The 17,418-nt window shown below is 32.0% G+C and overlaps 3 protein-coding genes across 10 annotated transcripts; 1 reads left to right on the plus strand and 2 right to left on the minus strand.

Moving 5' to 3' along the window:
• Positions 1 to 240: 240 nt before the first annotated feature.
• On the minus strand, positions 241 to 1,978 carry LOC124838533 (polyubiquitin). The gene is made up of 2 exons (XM_047314160.2): positions 1,821 to 1,978; positions 241 to 1,284 (listed from the first exon to the last, which is right to left on the minus strand). Exon 2 carries the CDS (start codon positions 1,282 to 1,284, stop codon positions 367 to 369), a length of 918 nt encoding a protein of 305 aa, XP_047170116.1. The 5' UTR covers positions 1,821 to 1,978; the 3' UTR covers positions 241 to 366.
• A 5,729-nt stretch (positions 1,979 to 7,707) lies between these two features.
• LOC124838558 (glutathione S-transferase 3-like) lies at positions 7,708 to 8,622 on the plus strand. Its single transcript, XM_047314186.2, has 2 exons — positions 7,708 to 8,071; positions 8,159 to 8,622. The coding sequence occupies exons 1-2, from the start codon at positions 7,751 to 7,753 to the stop codon at positions 8,495 to 8,497; spliced, it is 660 nt and encodes a 219-aa protein (XP_047170142.1). The 5' UTR covers positions 7,708 to 7,750; the 3' UTR covers positions 8,498 to 8,622.
• Positions 8,623 to 8,836: 214 nt separating this feature from the next.
• Positions 8,837 to 16,416, minus strand: LOC124838539 (uncharacterized). 8 transcript variants are annotated; one of them, XR_015783918.1, is made up of 4 exons: positions 15,704 to 16,416; positions 10,567 to 10,848; positions 10,142 to 10,263; positions 8,837 to 9,953 (listed from the first exon to the last, which is right to left on the minus strand). XR_015783918.1 is itself a non-coding variant. In XM_047314168.2 (2 exons), the coding sequence occupies exon 1, from the start codon at positions 16,290 to 16,292 to the stop codon at positions 15,708 to 15,710; it is 585 nt and encodes a 194-aa protein (XP_047170124.1). In that variant the 5' UTR covers positions 16,293 to 16,416; the 3' UTR covers positions 8,837 to 10,848; positions 15,704 to 15,707. The 8 variants fall into 8 exon arrangements, 4 of the variants coding, with proteins under 4 accessions (XP_047170124.1, XP_087961505.1, XP_087961503.1 ...); XR_007028853.2 differs by having other exon boundaries at positions 10,142 to 10,367; XR_007028852.2 differs by having other exon boundaries at positions 10,142 to 10,848.
• Between the last annotated feature and the right edge of the window lie 1,002 nt (positions 16,417 to 17,418).

The following is a 17,418-nucleotide window of genomic DNA, read 5'->3' on the forward strand; positions in this document are numbered from 1 at the left end:
ACAATTTGTCTTATTTTGTAAAAACTTGTGAAATGGACTCAAATACACTTATCATATTAGTTTGAAAATCTATTCCATACACTTTTAACTAGCAATCATATAACACATCTAATTTAAAATTTCACTCATACGACCTATATAATTTAATATATGTTTTATGCGTACATTACTTAAAATTTCACTCATACGAATTATAAATTTAATATCTGGTTTATGCATACATTACTAGTTATTAATATCTATAAGGAATATTAAATATATTGCAAATATATAACTACTACCATCACAAGTTTTTGAAGAAATCACTAAAAATATAGTTATTCCACACAGACGTCGATCATTGATTAGTCACACTAAGGAAAACGCTTAAAGGCCACCACGAAGGCGAAGGACAAGGTGAAGGGTGGATTCTTTCTGAATGTTGTAGTCTGCCAAGGTACGACCATCTTCCAATTGCTTCCCAGCAAAAATAAGCCTCTGCTGATCTGGTGGGATGCCCTCCTTGTCCTGAATCTTTGTCTTCACATTATCAATTGTATCAGAGCTTTCCACCTCCAAGGTAATGGTTTTCCCTGTCAGAGTCTTCACAAAAATCTGCATGCCACCACGAAGCCTCAAAACCAAGTGCAGAGTGGATTCCTTCTGTATGTTATAATCCGCAAGGGTCCTTCCGTCTTCAAGCTGTTTCCCGGCAAAGATAAGCCTCTGCTGATCTGGGGGGATACCCTCCTTATCCTGAATCTTTGCTTTCACATTGTCAATTGTATCTGAACTCTCCACTTCCAAGGTTATGGTCTTTCCTGTCAAAGTCTTGACAAAAATTTGCATACCACCTCTCAAACGAAGCACCAAGTGCAGGGTTGACTCCTTCTGAATATTGTAATCAGCAAGGGTCCTTCCATCCTCAAGTTGTTTACCAGCGAAAATAAGCCTCTGCTGATCCGGAGGGATTCCCTCTTTGTCTTGGATCTTGGCCTTGACATTATCAATGGTATCTGAACTCTCCACCTCCAAGGTTATGGTTTTTCCAGTCAAAGTCTTTACAAAAATCTGCATACCACCCCTTAACCGAAGCACCAAGTGGAGGGTGGACTCCTTCTGAATATTGTAATCGGCAAGGGTTCTCCCATCCTCAAGCTGTTTACCAGCAAAAATCAGCCTTTGCTGATCCGGAGGGATACCCTCTTTGTCCTGGATCTTAGCCTTGACATTATCAATGGTGTCAGACGATTCTACTTCAAGGGTTATGGTCTTGCCAGTCAAAGTTTTCACAAAGATCTGCATCTGTTCAATCAGAAACTAAACCGTCAATAACATAGATATGTAGGCATAGTTCGACCACATACTCTAGCCTCAGAAATGACAAAAGAGTTCAAATAACAAACCCCTAATTATAAACCGAGGATGTATATGGGAAGTTTGGCTAACAATAAACCTATTACAGAATCTATCAGACCAGAAACTCTACTTCAACCACAAACCCCAGCCCCCATAAATGATTAAAAATAATTGAATCACAAACCCTAAATTAAAAACCGACAAAGCATACGGGACATTTTGCAAGAAACAAACAGAGTACAGACCCCAATCAGACCACAAATATTGCATAAAACAAACGGATTAAAGAACAAGAAAAGGTGATATAATCAATTCTAGTTCCACGACAAAAAAAAAACGACCAACAAAGATTAACGTAAGTAAAAGATCGAGACGTGGATATGATCAACAAAGAAGACCCAAAGTATAACTCAATAAACTGAGGTTAATCAGATTGCTTTTTAATGAAAAAACTAAGAAAAAGGGAGAGAAGAGAAAGGTACCTTGAGAATTGAGACGGAAACTCGAATCGAAGGATTAAAATAGCTAGGGTTTTGAGATTGGGAATATAGCGTATCGATATATGCGAAGAAGGATGACGAAGGAGTAGTATTTATAATGTGGTTTTGCTTACTGAATGACCAAATATCAATGGACTAACCAATAATAATATGCCACGTGTATGGTTGTTGTAACTGATACGGCAAGATAAGCATTACTTCATGGATTACGCTTCCTTCTAGGTTAATCTGGTAGATTCTATGTTTTGTTTTCCTAATATCGTCAAAGATAAGATATAAAGGAATTTTCTTGCGCCAATATATCTCTTAATTTTTTTAAAGCAAGCTTTTAGATATGTATGATAGCAAAAATCTAAAGAATTTTATTTTTTTATATTTATAAGAAAATAAATTAAGCAAATTGCTTTTATAAATTAAATATTTATTATTTTTAACTAACTTTTATAATATGTTAAAAATAAGTATATATTAAGCTTATGGTAACTTTATATTTTACTTATTTAGTTTTATAGATTTACACTTATTTACTTTTAATTTGAATTATAATAAAATACAATTTAACAATATAAATAGATTGTTTTATTGTATTATCGTATCTGTCTATGATCTGAAAAGGTGAAACATATTAAATATTTATTATAGTATCTTTTAATTATTTCATTAATTTTTATTTAAAAAATAATTTTATTTATTATGAAATATTATTAATATATTTTTAACGAAAATATTATATATATATATATATATATATATATATTATTTATTCATTCATTGTTTTAGTTGTGATATAAGATCCAATGACAAATAAAATTGTTTACACCTGTTCTTATTAAAAATTTATCTTTATTTCAATCCTTAACAACTATAACATTTTTTACTCATTAACTTTAGGGTGTTGCTCCCACTACCACCCCAAGTGCTCTCACCTCCTCACTATTTTCTTTTATTCTAAAAATACTTTACGTCTCTCCACTATTTTTTTTTATTCCAAAATTACCCTACACCTCCCCACTATATTAATAATTTTTCTCTTTTTCGCATTCACGTGGTTCAGATTTAAACTTATGATATATTGCAAAATTTTATTTACACTTTTCCTTAAATAAGCTTGATTCAATCTTATTTTCACTATTCAATATATTTTTTACTTCAAATCACTTAATAAATGGTAAAATTTTGTTCTAAATTTCTAGAAAAATGTTTATATATATGTGTGTTTCTTTTATATTTAATATCTATAATTTTTAACATTATATTATGTTTTAACTTATCGACATGTTTGACTCAAATAACTTGAATAAAATATTTAATTTATTAGATAAATAATATAAAAATATTATTAAATATTTAAAATATAAAAGAAAAGTTATTTGTTAAAGATTTGGTATTTATTTAGTTCTTTCGTCATTATAAAGTTAGTATATAATAATAATAATAATAATATATTATTTACTATTAATATTATTATGATTATTATTTTGTATTTGCATCTAACCTTTAAGTTTATAAAATGGAAGTGGTAGAAGCACTAATATTGAAGTTTCCTCTCAATTTTATATTTTGCAATATATCACAAGTTTAAATCTAAGCCATATGAATGCTCCATTAATGTGGAGAGAGAAAGAGAAAGATAATGTTCCATTAATGCAGAGAGAAAAAGATAAAGATTGTTGAGGATAGTGGGGAGATGTAAGGTATTTTTGAAATAAAAAAAAATAGTGGGGAGGTGCAGAGTATTTTTGGAATAAAAAAAAATAGTGGGGAGATGCAGAAGTACTTGGGGTGGTGGAGGGAGTAACACCCTTAACTTTCTCATCCAAAACCAACATACCCATATTCATGCTCATATTGTTCTTTATTGTTTTAAATATTAATTTAATAATATTTTTACAAAAAAAAATAAAATAAAGAGAACATAATACTTTTTTTATCAAAATTATATATTATTTCTTCTCTTTAATATAAAATATTTAAAAAGTTATAATTATATAAATATCAAATAAGATTATCAAATAAAAATTAAATTAATATCAAATGATTATGGAAATTAATGAAAGATGATTAAAGATGTATCTATAAATAAGTTATGAAATTAATGACCAAAGAAAAATTAACACGACGACTTATTTGGATTATCTAAAAAATTTAAATTATTCCAGTAGTTTAAAATAAGTAAGGATAAAGGACAAAAATGAGTATTAAACGGATGAGTATTAGACGGATGAGACAAATATATACATAAACATTATTGTTTCCATATCCAATTTGAAATAATTAGAAATTACATATACTCACACCTAGTCAGGATTTTTTATCAAAATCGAGATAGATTTGAAGAATTATTATGATATAGTTCATTTTCCATCCCTAACGATGTGTTCGTTTGCGTGGATACTCCTATTCACGGTGATATGCGAAGATAGATTTGTGAAAAAATTATGTTCGCTTGAGACGATTTGCACAGAAGAAAAAGCGAGGATTTGCGAGATTTGGACATTATCAGCATCCTGCTAATCTGAGAAGATTTGCGATAATTTGGGCGGAAAAGATTGCTTTGCCTTGTACTATTTCAAAATTTCCAAGCACACCATTCAACCATGATTAACATAAAAAATGCATACTCGATGAAAACGTTATTCCCAAGCATAGTAAAGATAATATAAAAAACGCATGCACTGTGCTTTCACGAGTAGGGACGACTCGTGAAATGGGTTCCCTGAACCTGTACATGTTGAAGGATATGGTTTTTAATTGCACAAGGCTAACCCTTTGTATGTGTTGCAGGTTTTTTGAAAGATTAACGTGCGTTTGGTCAGCTAATAACTTCATGTGAGGGATAAGTACTCTGTCCAGGTTAGGCACATGTGTTGTGTCCATTTCGTTTTTGAAAATTATTGTTAAACAGAACCTTGTGCTTCCAATTTGGAATTTGATGTGTTGGTTACAGAAGATGATTGAAAATTTTTACTGAACTTTGTCTTATACTATGAGTAGAGCATGTTTTAAGGTTGGAAAAAGCTTGGTGGATGTATGCGAACAATTTATGATGTATTACCTTGTGTTGACCTTCATAAATGGTTGTGTTTAGGCACTATTTGGTGGTCATTGAAGACACATGTTGAGAAAAGGTACATATTTAACCAAGTTTTATGTTTTTAAACCAGTACATGATATAACATATTCATGTATTTTCTTAACAGGTTTCGTTTGGAATTGTTACTGTTATATTTAAATCTTCAGAATTGAAATATCCATCTTATATCTTACTGTGGGGCGTATAGCATTCGTTCAATCTTCCTTCAAATTTGCTGAAATCTTCATAAGTTTGAAAGTGAAATAGGTATGTTTTATATTATTGTATTCAATTTATGTGCATGAAATTGATAATACTTTACTCAATATACATAATTATATATATATATATATATATATAATTATATATATATATATATATATAATTATATATAAATATGAATGTAATTTTTTTATTTTGTTAATAAAATATAATTATATGAATATATGAAATTAATTATATTGTTAATTTTAGTTGTCTTTATATGGTTGTTAAAATTTATATTCCTCGTATTGAAGATAATTTGGCAAACCTTTCTCTCGACATAAACCGCCAATTTGTTAACCTCAATCAGAATGTTAACTTGATTCTTCATCATTTCGATGACTAAGTTCATTTTTATTCCGATAATATATTACATTACTTTTTTTTCCTTAAATTGACTTATGTGTTTGAAATATTACCTTACCTATATTTCAATGTTATTATCTTCCACATCATCTATGCTAGTTTTATTTATTCTCAACCTACTGATCTCCAAATTAGATGGACTCTGAAATCATTGATGAACTGCAAAAACAAATTAATCAATCAACAAGACTATGTGTTGCTCTTCAACGACATACACAAGTCATGGAGCGTCGAATATCCCTCGTAAATGCTAGGATTCAATCATCGAATCCAACTACAGAAGAAATTGAAAACTTATTACGGACTATGAACATTGAAGATCATAATTTATTCAGACAGTACTTCGACTTTTTATTTACACATCCATCCCATACAAGACGTCTGATAGGGATACCTATACAATATTGTTTCAATGCATTGCAACGATACCTTACTGAAGCAACGTCATCATGAACTATTACAAATATATTTGTATGTTTAATTGTTGCCACTTTTTTTAGGTACTGTAATATTATAACTTCCTTTAATTATTTGTTTGTTTAATATTAATCATTCTCACTTCCGTAACAAATAAATTGATACTACTTGGTAGTAAATTATATTACAAACAAATACTACATTTAAAAATAAATTCATTTTACTACATTATAATTTTTATAATTTTAAAAAATTAAATTTAAAAATTATTTATAAATATTTTTACAATTAAATATAACATTAATAAATAACATTTTATATTACTTTTATAACTAGGGGCAGGTTTGTAATCTTTAATTTCTACCAATTAAACTAATTTTTTAAATCTATCACATCAATAAAATCCTATACTAATTCTCACAAACTTTACTTCCAAATCCACTCTCAATTATCCACAAATCCACTAAAAAAAACAACTAAAAAATTACCCTCAAATCCACTCAAATAGAGAAACGGGTAGGTATATATTCACTCTATCTTTGTCTCAATATCGATTTATGTTTTGAATTACTAAAATGCACTTAATTTATTAGGTAATCTAACAAATTTATATTAATTTTTCTTTGGTCTTTAATCTGTAACTTATTTTTACAACACACATTTGATCACTTCTACTCTCTTTTATATTTATTTAACGTTTATAAAATTGTTATTTGATACTCTTATTCAATATTCATATAATTATAATTTTTTTGTTTATACTTAACATTGGAGAAAAGAAAATTGTGTATCATTTTGACAGTGAATCATTGATAATAATATTCTTTTTTGTGATTTAAATTTTATGTTACAAAAATTATCTAATTAATAGATGGAATAGTAAATAAGTGAGAAATGACATGAATATTTCTTATCTGTTGAAACAAAAATAAATATAAATAATTTTAATAATTTTATTGTAAATAATTTTTACTTATAATTTTATAATAAAAAAGATAATTAGTTTAAAGAACGGTCAGATGGAAACAACTGATTAAATTTAAAGAAACTCTCATTTAAAGAATAAAATTACTAAAATAATTATTTTAATTTTTTTAAAAGGTAAAAATGAAAAATAAATGTAAACACTAAAAAAAGAAATCTCTTCTCATATATAGATATAAACTAATAAAAGTACATACATACACACTTGTATTCACTTTTTTATGATTATAGAAAATAATAAAATTATTATTATAAAATTAAATTAAAGAATTTTATGATTTCATTGTAATTTATGATTTGTTTTAAATAATTTTATAATTAAAACATAGATAAATTTAAAAATATCAAATAAGAAAGAACTCTTAAAAGGTAAAAAAACAATCACTTAAATATAAAATTAATAAAATAATTATTTTAATTAAAAAAAATAAAAAAAGTGAAATTGAAAAACAAACGTGAATATTAATATATATATATATATATATATATATATATATATATATATATATATATATATATATATATATATATATATATATATATATATATATATATATATATATATATATATATATGAGAATTTGGTCATCAATATATTAATTACTTTAAATTTCTTAAGCGTTATGTTACATGTTGTTTTAAAAAATTATTAATGATTGATATAAAACAATTAAATATTTGTTATATGAGTATTAAATGACAATAAATGTTTTCTTAAAGAAATAAATGTATGTAGTGACAAGTAGCTTAGTGGCTATAAATTGAAAGGTGTAAAGAGGATGTGAATGTGGTGAAAGAGTGTTTGAGAATGGGGAATGATGAGGTTGTGTTGGTGGATTTCAATCTGAGTATGTTCTGTGTAAGAGTGAAGATTGCTTTAGCAGAGAAAGGTGTTGAGTTTGAGAACAGGGAAGAGGATCTGGAGAACACAAAGAGTGAACTGCTTCTGCAAATGAATCCTGTTTACAAAAAGGTTCCTGTTCTTATCCACAATGGTAAGCCAATCTCAGAATCTCTGATAATTGTTGAATATATTGATGAGATTTGGAGTGATAGGACTCCTCTTTTGCCCACTCATCCCTATCAGAGAGCTCAAGCAAGGTTCTGGGCTCATTTTGTTGACCATAAGGTAACCTCACTTCTTATTTTTCAATGATCTCATTTTTTATTTTCCAAAATCCTTCAGGCAATCACTTTCTGACAATGAGATATGCAGGTGCATGAAGTTGCAAAGAGGATGTGGACTGGGAAGAGAGGTGAACATGAGGAAGATAAGAAGGAGTTAGTAGAGAATTTGAAGCAATTGGAAGAGGCTCTTGGGGACATGCCATATTTTGGAGGTCAGACATTTGGGTTTGTTGATATTGCTCTCATTCCCTTTTACAAATGGTTCTCTATTTATGAGAAAATTGGGAACTTCAAGCTCAACTGTCCAAAACTCACTTCTTGGGCAAACAGATGTTTGGTCAAACAAACTGTCTCCAAATTTGTTTCTGATGAGAAGGATGTCTATGACTTTGTTATCAGATATAGGAAAACAATTGGGGTGGACTGAGAGATACAGAGACCAATCAAGAACAATGATAAAATGCTGAGTATGGGAAGTTTGTGCTTGGCCCAAATAATTATGCAATAAACTCAAGTGAATTCAGCTAGTCGGTTTGGCTTAGCTGCTTAAAATATCTTTGCACTTTTCCTTTGCTTTTATATGAATGCTTAAAATATACATAAAATCTTTGACTAAATAAATAACCATACTTTAAAATTGACGGATCTTTGATGATAATATCCCCATTTATAAATTAACTTGGTTCGGAAGCCAGACATGTCTTCAGCCAAAAGGGGATACTACAAACCTGGGCATTATCTGATGGAAAAACTTTAAGATTAAATGTCATGCTAATCCAGAGTTACCCATTATCATGTAAATGTTCCATAGCAAACAATCTTGTATAGTCATATCTCATTCTAAAAATAAGCTCAGTCAAAAAAAAATAAAATTGAGGAAACAATTACATTGAACCATTGTGTAAAATACAGACAAGATGATGAAAAAATGGGTCCTAAGATTCGAGCTTACAGTGCAAAAACAAATTTGAGATTGAGAGGTGACCTGATAGTAATCTTCCCATAATATTGCGCATGAAGATTAACTCCTTATGTATTCTAAACTTGCTTTACATCCTTATTAACCCTCCATAAAAACCTCTGGGACGATCAGCCTCCTTGATCTTTACAGAGCAAAGACTGCTATTGCCTCAATAACCGTCATCAGAATTCGTAGAAGCCAAGGATCTAAATCAGGCCCACAGACACTAATGGATACCAAGCGACTGCTCGTTCAGTAGTTTTCTTACTTGATAGGATACAGATTCAAAAGCTCCTATGGCATCTTCATATGGATTTTCAACCTTTGTTCCAACAAAGCTTGCAACGGAGGCTCTTTTAAATGTTGCCCAGTTATGGTTTTATTCTGCAAATCCTCACATCAGCACTTGTATTCTGCAAATCAAAGTTCCATCCCACAGGGTATTTACCCCGTCTAAGGTTCACAGAAATGCTTTCTTAACTACCGTCAGATACTCATCCAAGCCATGCAGATCGCAATCTGACTCTAATTTATTCTTGTAGAATTTCCTCTTGTTGAAATTCTCATGTTCGACCTTTTGTTCCAATACATTCTTAATTACATGTTGAAGCCTCTTCGTCCAGTTGACCTCCAACCTTTCTATTTTGTCCTACGCGTGCCCCAATCTGTTCTCCATGCTAGAAAAAAATTCTGCTCTCAGTTCAGGCTTCCATTCATTCCAGTTTTTCGTCCAACAGATCCATCCTTCTTGTTGCAGAAGTCATGGTTTATTTAGCAAATACCAAGTCCAGTGTCCTCCAGAGCACAAAGATGCTAGAGAGAAAAAATTAGGGGAACTTCTACTGGAACAAAGGCACCTATGCAAAAGGTTCCTGAACCCATCCTTTTTTATGGCACACTGTACAACAGATGCCAACTGTTTCTGCCAAGTACATGAAAACATTACGTCAGAGTAAATCAAATGCCAAAAGTTATGCAATGTTTCTTTATTTGAATCTTCCCAGACATTGAACATTAGTACAAATAATTTTCAAGTACCCAATAGGCAAGGAGGACTATTAGTAACAACGAACTTTTAAACCATCAGGAAAGATTGAAAAAGTCGTGTACCTGTTCAGGTGAAAACAGGAGAATCATGAAAACAAGTTGCACAATTCCAGCAGTGCCCACACGTCAATTTTAGAGGATTTGGCCCAAGTAGTTCCCGTGTGCAGCTCTCAATTCGCAATTATCTAGTGAATTGGGTCAGAAAGAAATGCGAGAATCTTTACTGGTCATTGTTTGACTCTTGAATTCATTCGGGATTGTGTAGTTCACGTAGCTTCTTTGTGGAATTCTGCTAATGGTTATTATTAGACCTTCGACATATTGCATGTTACTTGTTCATACTTCTTCCTTTTTTACATGATATATTTAAGGATTCTTTTTACCCTATAGCATATGTATAATGTACCTATCTCTTCAATCTTAACGAATTTTGTTTTAAAAAAAGCAACAAATACGGATCAACAAGAACAAAAGATAAAAAGATGAACCTTATTTGTGATTCTGATGGGCTTAATTGAATCGTAGTACATATAACAGTTAACCGGGAGACAGTGCCTAAAGATCCCAACCAACTTCATGTCCCTTTCTACAGGTCTGCTCTACCACTTCAATAACATGCAGCATAAGTTGCTGTAGCTATTGAAAATAGACAAGTATTTTGCCAAACATAATGTTGCTGTAGCTATTGAAAATACGACTACTGATATTCCGAAATATGTCTTGTCCTGACTTTTGTTCGCCAAAATTGAACACAATTTATCATGTTGGAGCTGTGGAATAGGACTTAGGCATAAGACATACAATACAACTTCCATTATTGTGAGGTACAAGTACATTAACTAGAGCAAAGGATGTAAAATGATAAAAAGCCCATTATTATTTCCCTCTAAAGTCTAAATGGCATAGCAAATGACAGACATAAAAATGTAGGGTTGAACCAAGTATAAAGGAAAAATAAACGTTTTGCTAGAAAGGAAATTGAAAAGGCAAGGGTTGTAATGTATCTACCTTCTGAGATGTAAGTTTCTCTCACATATGTTATTTGTTTTACATGGTGAATTTCTCATCTGGAAGAATAGATTAAGTATTAACAGCACCGATGAACAGATTAAGGAGAGAAATTGTGGCGAAAAATGCATTATAAACCCTCAATCAATTTATGTATTTACCAGTTTAAAGAGTAAGTCACTAGGCTTGATAAACAATGCTAATATATGAATATTCAAAAATCACATCCAGTAGTTTGACCTATATTAAGAAAACATGTCACACTTCAACAGAAGACAATTAAAACAAATGAAATATAACATTAAATGAATGTTTTGAAATTTTAGCTTATGTTCTTTATGCTTTTTTGGCAAATACTGGGCATATTGTGGAATCACATCCAATAACTAGCATATTGTAATGATAAACAAGCCCAATATAACATTCAAAATCACACCCTGTAGTTTGATCTATAATAATAAAATTTCCCATTTCAACAGAAGAAAATTAAAAGAAATGAAATATAACATTAAATCAATGTTTTGAAAATTTAGCTTATTGTTCTTAGTGAATGATTCGTCATACTTTTATGGCAAATGCTAGGTATGCTTGGATCATTATTCATTAACATCAATTGCTTAATTTTTCTGGCAAACGCTAGGTATGTTTTGTAAAGCGGCAAAGTACCTGTGCCAATGTTTTTGTTAATAGATTTAGTTGTTGGAGCCGAAGTAAAGAGGCAGAGTATATATGCACTTTGCAATATGTGCTACTTCTGCATTTGATGTGACCATAATGATAATTTTCAAGGTTTCTTTAGATTAGCATCTGACTTAAGACAACATTAGGCACTTAATTTGATAATTCTTAGGTTTCATCTTAAAATCAATTGACATTAATTAAGTGAAGTTCCCCAATAAGTATATAAAGTACGCAATGAGGAAATTTTTAACACCCCCCTTCACACATGTCTATTGGACCAAACGATACATGAAGAAAACTATGAAAACAATAAAAATCCCCTTCCACAAACCCCAGAATCAACAAATGTGGGCTATGGCCTCTAGTACCAAGTTGAAAAGGAATGAAGTTTCAAATATTATCATTGATATCAAATACAAGCACTACTATACTAATTTAATCTACTAATATTGGCTAATCACAATAGACATATAATGTCCTAGTAATTACAGGCTATCAGTTTGAGAAATTTGCGCAGGAAACATTCTGTCCTAAATTAATGCTAATCAAGTATTTACAACAGATAGCAGACCTGTGATCAAGCAGGTTTATGTTAGAATAAAGGTGAATGGGGCATGCACCTAATTAGGCCCATTAAGGATGGGTTACAGTTATAAACTGTAGATAAATAGTTGCCTATAAAATAGGATGACTGTAAATGGTTTGATGGGACTTTTGGTGATTAAGAAACTGAAGTAAGAAGTGGATCCACACCTCATTAAATATCTAGAATCGTGCATTACTCCCTGGGGAACTTCTCCCTGGTTTTATTCAATACAGAAATGTTCTTTCTCGTCATATTGATACCAGTTCCATCAACTAAAAAATGGGCAAAGTTGGCAGGGTGACTGGCATTGCAGTGTCCACCAAACACTAGTCAAAGGGTTAGTGCACAGCTAGCCCGCATGGACACCAAGGCTAGAGAGCGTAGTGGAATGTCAAGATCCAAATTCCAATTGCATGTTTAGTGTGGGGTTTATAAGGCCCTGGGCTCTTCAACTACAACAACTAGCTTATGTGGTGTTGTTCTCTGCAGATTCCTTTCATAATTTCTATCAAACATTAAGCACATGGCCTCTCGATAACGAATAAGCAACTTGAGCAGAGTGGTGTTGGCGTTCACCCAAGACTGGTCAAAAAGTTCGCGCATAACTTGTTGGGGCTGCTAAACATAGAAAGATGTTAGGATCCAATTGCAATTTTAGTGCGGGGTCACCTTGAACAGTGGGATCTCTTTTCAACTATAGTAGCTGGCTTTTGTGGTCTGGTTCTCTCAAAGTTCTTATCATAACTTCTATTCAGCATAAAGTACACGGCCTCTTTAAGAAATTTCCTAACAAATATGAAAATTTGCAAATGGATTAGCAGCTTGCTCCGTCCTTCCAGCAATGCTTTCTGTTTTTATTTGTTGTTCTGATTTTCCTTTTCCATCATGGAGGATCCATTATTACCTGATTCCAGTGTAAATTTGCTCTCTCCATGTTTCCAAGTTCTTCTTTCATCCTCCAGCAAATAAACTTTTTGAGATACAAACACAAATGAGTGCTAATGGTTAACACCACCAATAGTTTCCAACGGATTTCTATTTTTGATAGAACCAGAGACAACATTTCAAGGATTAGTAAAGCTTTCTTTTAGCAGAAGAAGAAAAAATTATATAATTATGAAGGATAAACATGGGTGGCAGGAATAAGGTTCAATAATAATAATCAATTCTCAAACTCAAATAACTCACCAAAATTTCCCATACAAGGGAAAGAGTTCATTCTATCTTTGACTCAATGAAATGTATTGGGTAGGTTCGGGAGTCTAAGGCACTTCTCAACAATATTGCGGGGTTGGAATGAATCAATGCCACCAAATAGGGTAATTCCATTCTCAAGACCCCACCTATCTTCTTTGTTCTGCATCCACCCATTTTGAGCCTGAGTTGCCTTCTTTGTTGTTGGGATTGTTTTACTCTCCTGAGGATACTCATCATCGCAAGATTTTGAGTTGTTGACCCCATCATCAAGCTCTTCTATAGCATGTATTCTCACCCACCTCCCTAACCACTTTGATTCTTCCCACTTTTGTTTGGATTCAAGTTTAAAATTTTAATATCATCTCCATATTTGCATGACTTCATCAGGTTTCCGGAAACCTGTGAGCAATACGCTGCACTAGCTTTTATGAATAAATTATTTACTAAATTATTAATTACATTTTAATTCAAAAAATATAAAAAAAAAAGCAACAACAAAGAGTAATAAAATTTGACTCAAAATATTGGAGTATATCTGTGTAGCTATATGTGCTCAAGCAATTATTTCCTCTCAAAGTTGAAGTGGTTTCAAGATTCTTTCCCCAGTCTACCATCATTATTTCCAAGATACGTGACTCTAAAGATCAAGATCCTGACCAAGTCCTTCACTACCATCATTATTTCTAAGATATGTGATTCTAAAGATCAAAGTTGGACACTATGCTCAGGTTAATTTTTGTAATGCTTCATCCATCTTCTTGCTCCCTGAATTTGGACTCAGTAGATCAGACTAATGAATAGAAATTGGGAGAAAATAACATGAAAGATGGATAGAAAGAAATTAAAAGAACAGAACTTTATTGAGGAGCAGAACAAAAATGTAAAATAGAATTCTCTTCAAGGGATTTCTCCTACACAAAGGATCACTCCTTCTCCTTTTCACTTGAAAAAATTTACAAAAATAACTCTCGCCAAATCTAAGTCCCTATTTACAATCAAACTAACTAGCTAACTGGTCCAACTAAATAATGTAATAATGGATTAGCAGCCTTCCTTATTCACCTCTCATTATGCATCCTAACAACAGGGGGTGATAGTGTCTAGTGTCTACCACAACCACAAGAAAGCAGATGCATAAACAAGCAGTTGAACCAAAAGAGGAACTCGCTGAAATGCAGCAGTTTGAAGATAACAAAAAAAACAAAATGAATGGTTGAAATCATCATTATTAAAAAAGTCAGCAAATGGTGGTAAACAATTCTGTATACCTGGCCTTTCAAAAGGCAATATTCCAAGTTCATCGACTCATGTTTTGAATGAAGGCAAGAAATAAGTTAAGCACTTATACATTATATATCCTCCCTCCATCACTCCCACTGATTTGGATCGATCTTATTATGTCAAGAAACCTGTTGTGCTTCTTTCAAGGGATCCCATTCCCACGGACTCTGGAAGTAGGATTCAAGACACTTATGAAAGAAACTGTGCACTGCACTTCTAGGTTATCATTTCAGTCTCTATATAAAGTAAATCAGCCATCCATTACATACAGGAAGCTACCGGACAGATTAATCCAAACTGACAATAGCTGCCTAACCAACGTTCTTTTCTTGTTTATGTGTGTGCTACCACCAAAACTGTGACCAGAAAAGAGAAAAAGGAAAAAAAAAACATGGGAATTTTGAATCCTATTGAGACAAGGTATAAGAAAGATTTTCCTCTTCTATTCAATCAGAATTCAAGGCAAGGAGTAACTATGGTGGAAATATTAACTACAACATGTCCAGAAAATGGAGGCAACCAGACACACAACTACTGGTGAAGCAGATTGATAAAGATAGATCAACTACACAAAAGCACATCCATTCCATACAACATACAGCTAATATCCAATTATTCACTTTTGAAATGACATATTGTTGCATCATATAATCTATCACAACATGGCATGCAATGACTGCATTTGAATTTGGTAAAACACAAGTAACATTGTTTGATATTTCAATATTCCAATGATGCAACCAGCCACCCCACAAACTAACCCTACCCAAAAAACTCACAAGAATCAATTCCACAACACCATAACAACAACCAATTCATCATTCCAAATCTTATTGCAATGTTTAATAGCAATGGATTGGACGAAGAAGTACACTATTAGGCGCCGCGCCGCCGTCCACCAGCAGAAACATCCCCGTTCAGTTCCTCGTCTTGCTCCCGAGCGAGGATCTCCGCAAGATGCTCCAGGGCCTCCTTGGCCCTCTTCCTGGCCACAGCTGCCTCCCTAGCACGGCGCTCGGCGTCGAAGCGCGCCGCAGCAGCAGCCTTGCTCATGGAGAGGGCCGCGATCCGCGCTGCGGCAACGAGGACCTTGGCGGATTGGACATCTACTGCTCCAGTCTTGCGGTCGGGGGGACTGAAGAAGGTGAAATTGCCGTCGAGACAAATAGGACAAAAGAAAGGTGGTGTGGACTCAGCAGAGGTGGTGGAGGGGAAGACACAAGATCTGTGGGCGATGGAGGGGCAGCGGACGCACATGAGGCGGTGGTGCGGAGCGAGGAGAGAGTCTTCGTGGAGGTCGAAGCAGATAGGGCAGAAGAGGCCAGGGTGCTGCTTGAGGACACAGTTAGTGCAGTAGCGACGGGTGTGAGCACGGTGGCGGATGTTGTGGATGGTGAGAGATAGGGTTTGTGTGGCACCACAGATGTCACAGTTCGACGGAAAGGCTTGCCGAGAGTTCATGGCGGAGGACGGAGAGATAACCTCCGTACGAACGTGTCCAGTTCCAACGGTAACCCTAGAGATTCAAGACTGAAAAGAACTAGAATTGGGAAAATGGTGGGAACTACTAAGGGATTATTTCACCAACTGTTTTATTTTCTTTTAATCTCTTATTGTTAGCTTAATCATTATGATTTCTTTATCTATCTAAAATTGTTAAAATATAGGTTAATTGTTTATTTAAATCATCATTAACTCGAGTTTATAAATAATCAGTCCATAAGTAAAGTTTGGTTTTAAGGAAGTATGATTAAGGACACAATCTTTAACGTGCAAATATTTTAAGATCTAGCAAAACATGAAATTGAATTTTCTCCTTAAACTGAGTTTAATTCTTTAAACAGAATACAAGCCTACACCTTTTTCGCCAAATTCATCCTAACCAATTACAAGGGGAAAAAATGAGTTTATTTACAAGATAAAAAATAACTTATTTGTATATTAAAAAATAATAATTTAGGAAAACTATATGAAAATTTTATAAGATTTAGCTTTAGAGAAAAATATGTTTTTATTTTGTTCACTTAAAATTTGTTTTATAAAATACTCTTGATTGTTTAATTGTGAAAAAAAAATGATAACTTGAACTGCTTGGCAATGTAACACTTTCAGTGAATATTTTATATTGTGGTCTAGTAATGGCAATGAAAAAAATTGTATATAATAATTTTTCTACTGTGTGTTGAACTTATTTAAATAGATTTAAAAAATGAAATTAAAATGTCCTTTTTCACAGAGTAATAATACCACAAAAATTTTACCTAATGCATGTGTTGGAAAGATTATTTAATGACGTGAGTTATGATTAATTGTGTATTTAATATTCTTTTCTTATGTGTAATCAACATGACTTTATTTAGATGATAAAAACTAGCATCATTAAATTATTTATATTATCATTACCATTAATTATTAATTATTAATTATTAATTGCTAATAAAGGAAATTTATTTTCTTATGTACTTAATTTTCTTATAATTTTACTTTTCAAATTGAAATAAATATTTTTTATAATTTTATCATTTTAATAACTATTTTTTAAATTTAAGTAATTATTCAAAACAACAAATTAATTTATAATTTCACT

The sequence above is a fragment of the Vigna umbellata genome, chromosome 1, assembly GCF_029865625.1.
Source record: "Vigna umbellata cultivar VRB3 chromosome 1, Vumbellata_1.0, whole genome shotgun sequence".
In the NCBI taxonomy this organism is placed as follows: domain Eukaryota; kingdom Viridiplantae; phylum Streptophyta; class Magnoliopsida; order Fabales; family Fabaceae; genus Vigna; species Vigna umbellata.

What these genes read in the sequence shown, in the direction of transcription:
- LOC124838533 (XM_047314160.2), bottom strand. Translation starts at nt 1,284, where the DNA reads ATGCAGATCTTTGTGAAAACTTTGACTGGCAAGACCATAACCCTTGAA.
- LOC124838558 (XM_047314186.2), top strand. Translation starts at nt 7,751, where the DNA reads ATGGGGAATGATGAGGTTGTGTTGGTGGATTTCAATCTGAGTATGTTC. An exon ending in CTCATTTTGTTGACCATAAG is followed by an intron (nt 8,072 to 8,158) that starts GTAACCTCACTT and finishes TGAGATATGCAG; the next exon opens with GTGCATGAAGTTGCAAAGAG.
- LOC124838539 (XM_047314168.2), bottom strand. Translation starts at nt 16,292, where the DNA reads ATGAACTCTCGGCAAGCCTTTCCGTCGAACTGTGACATCTGTGGTGCC.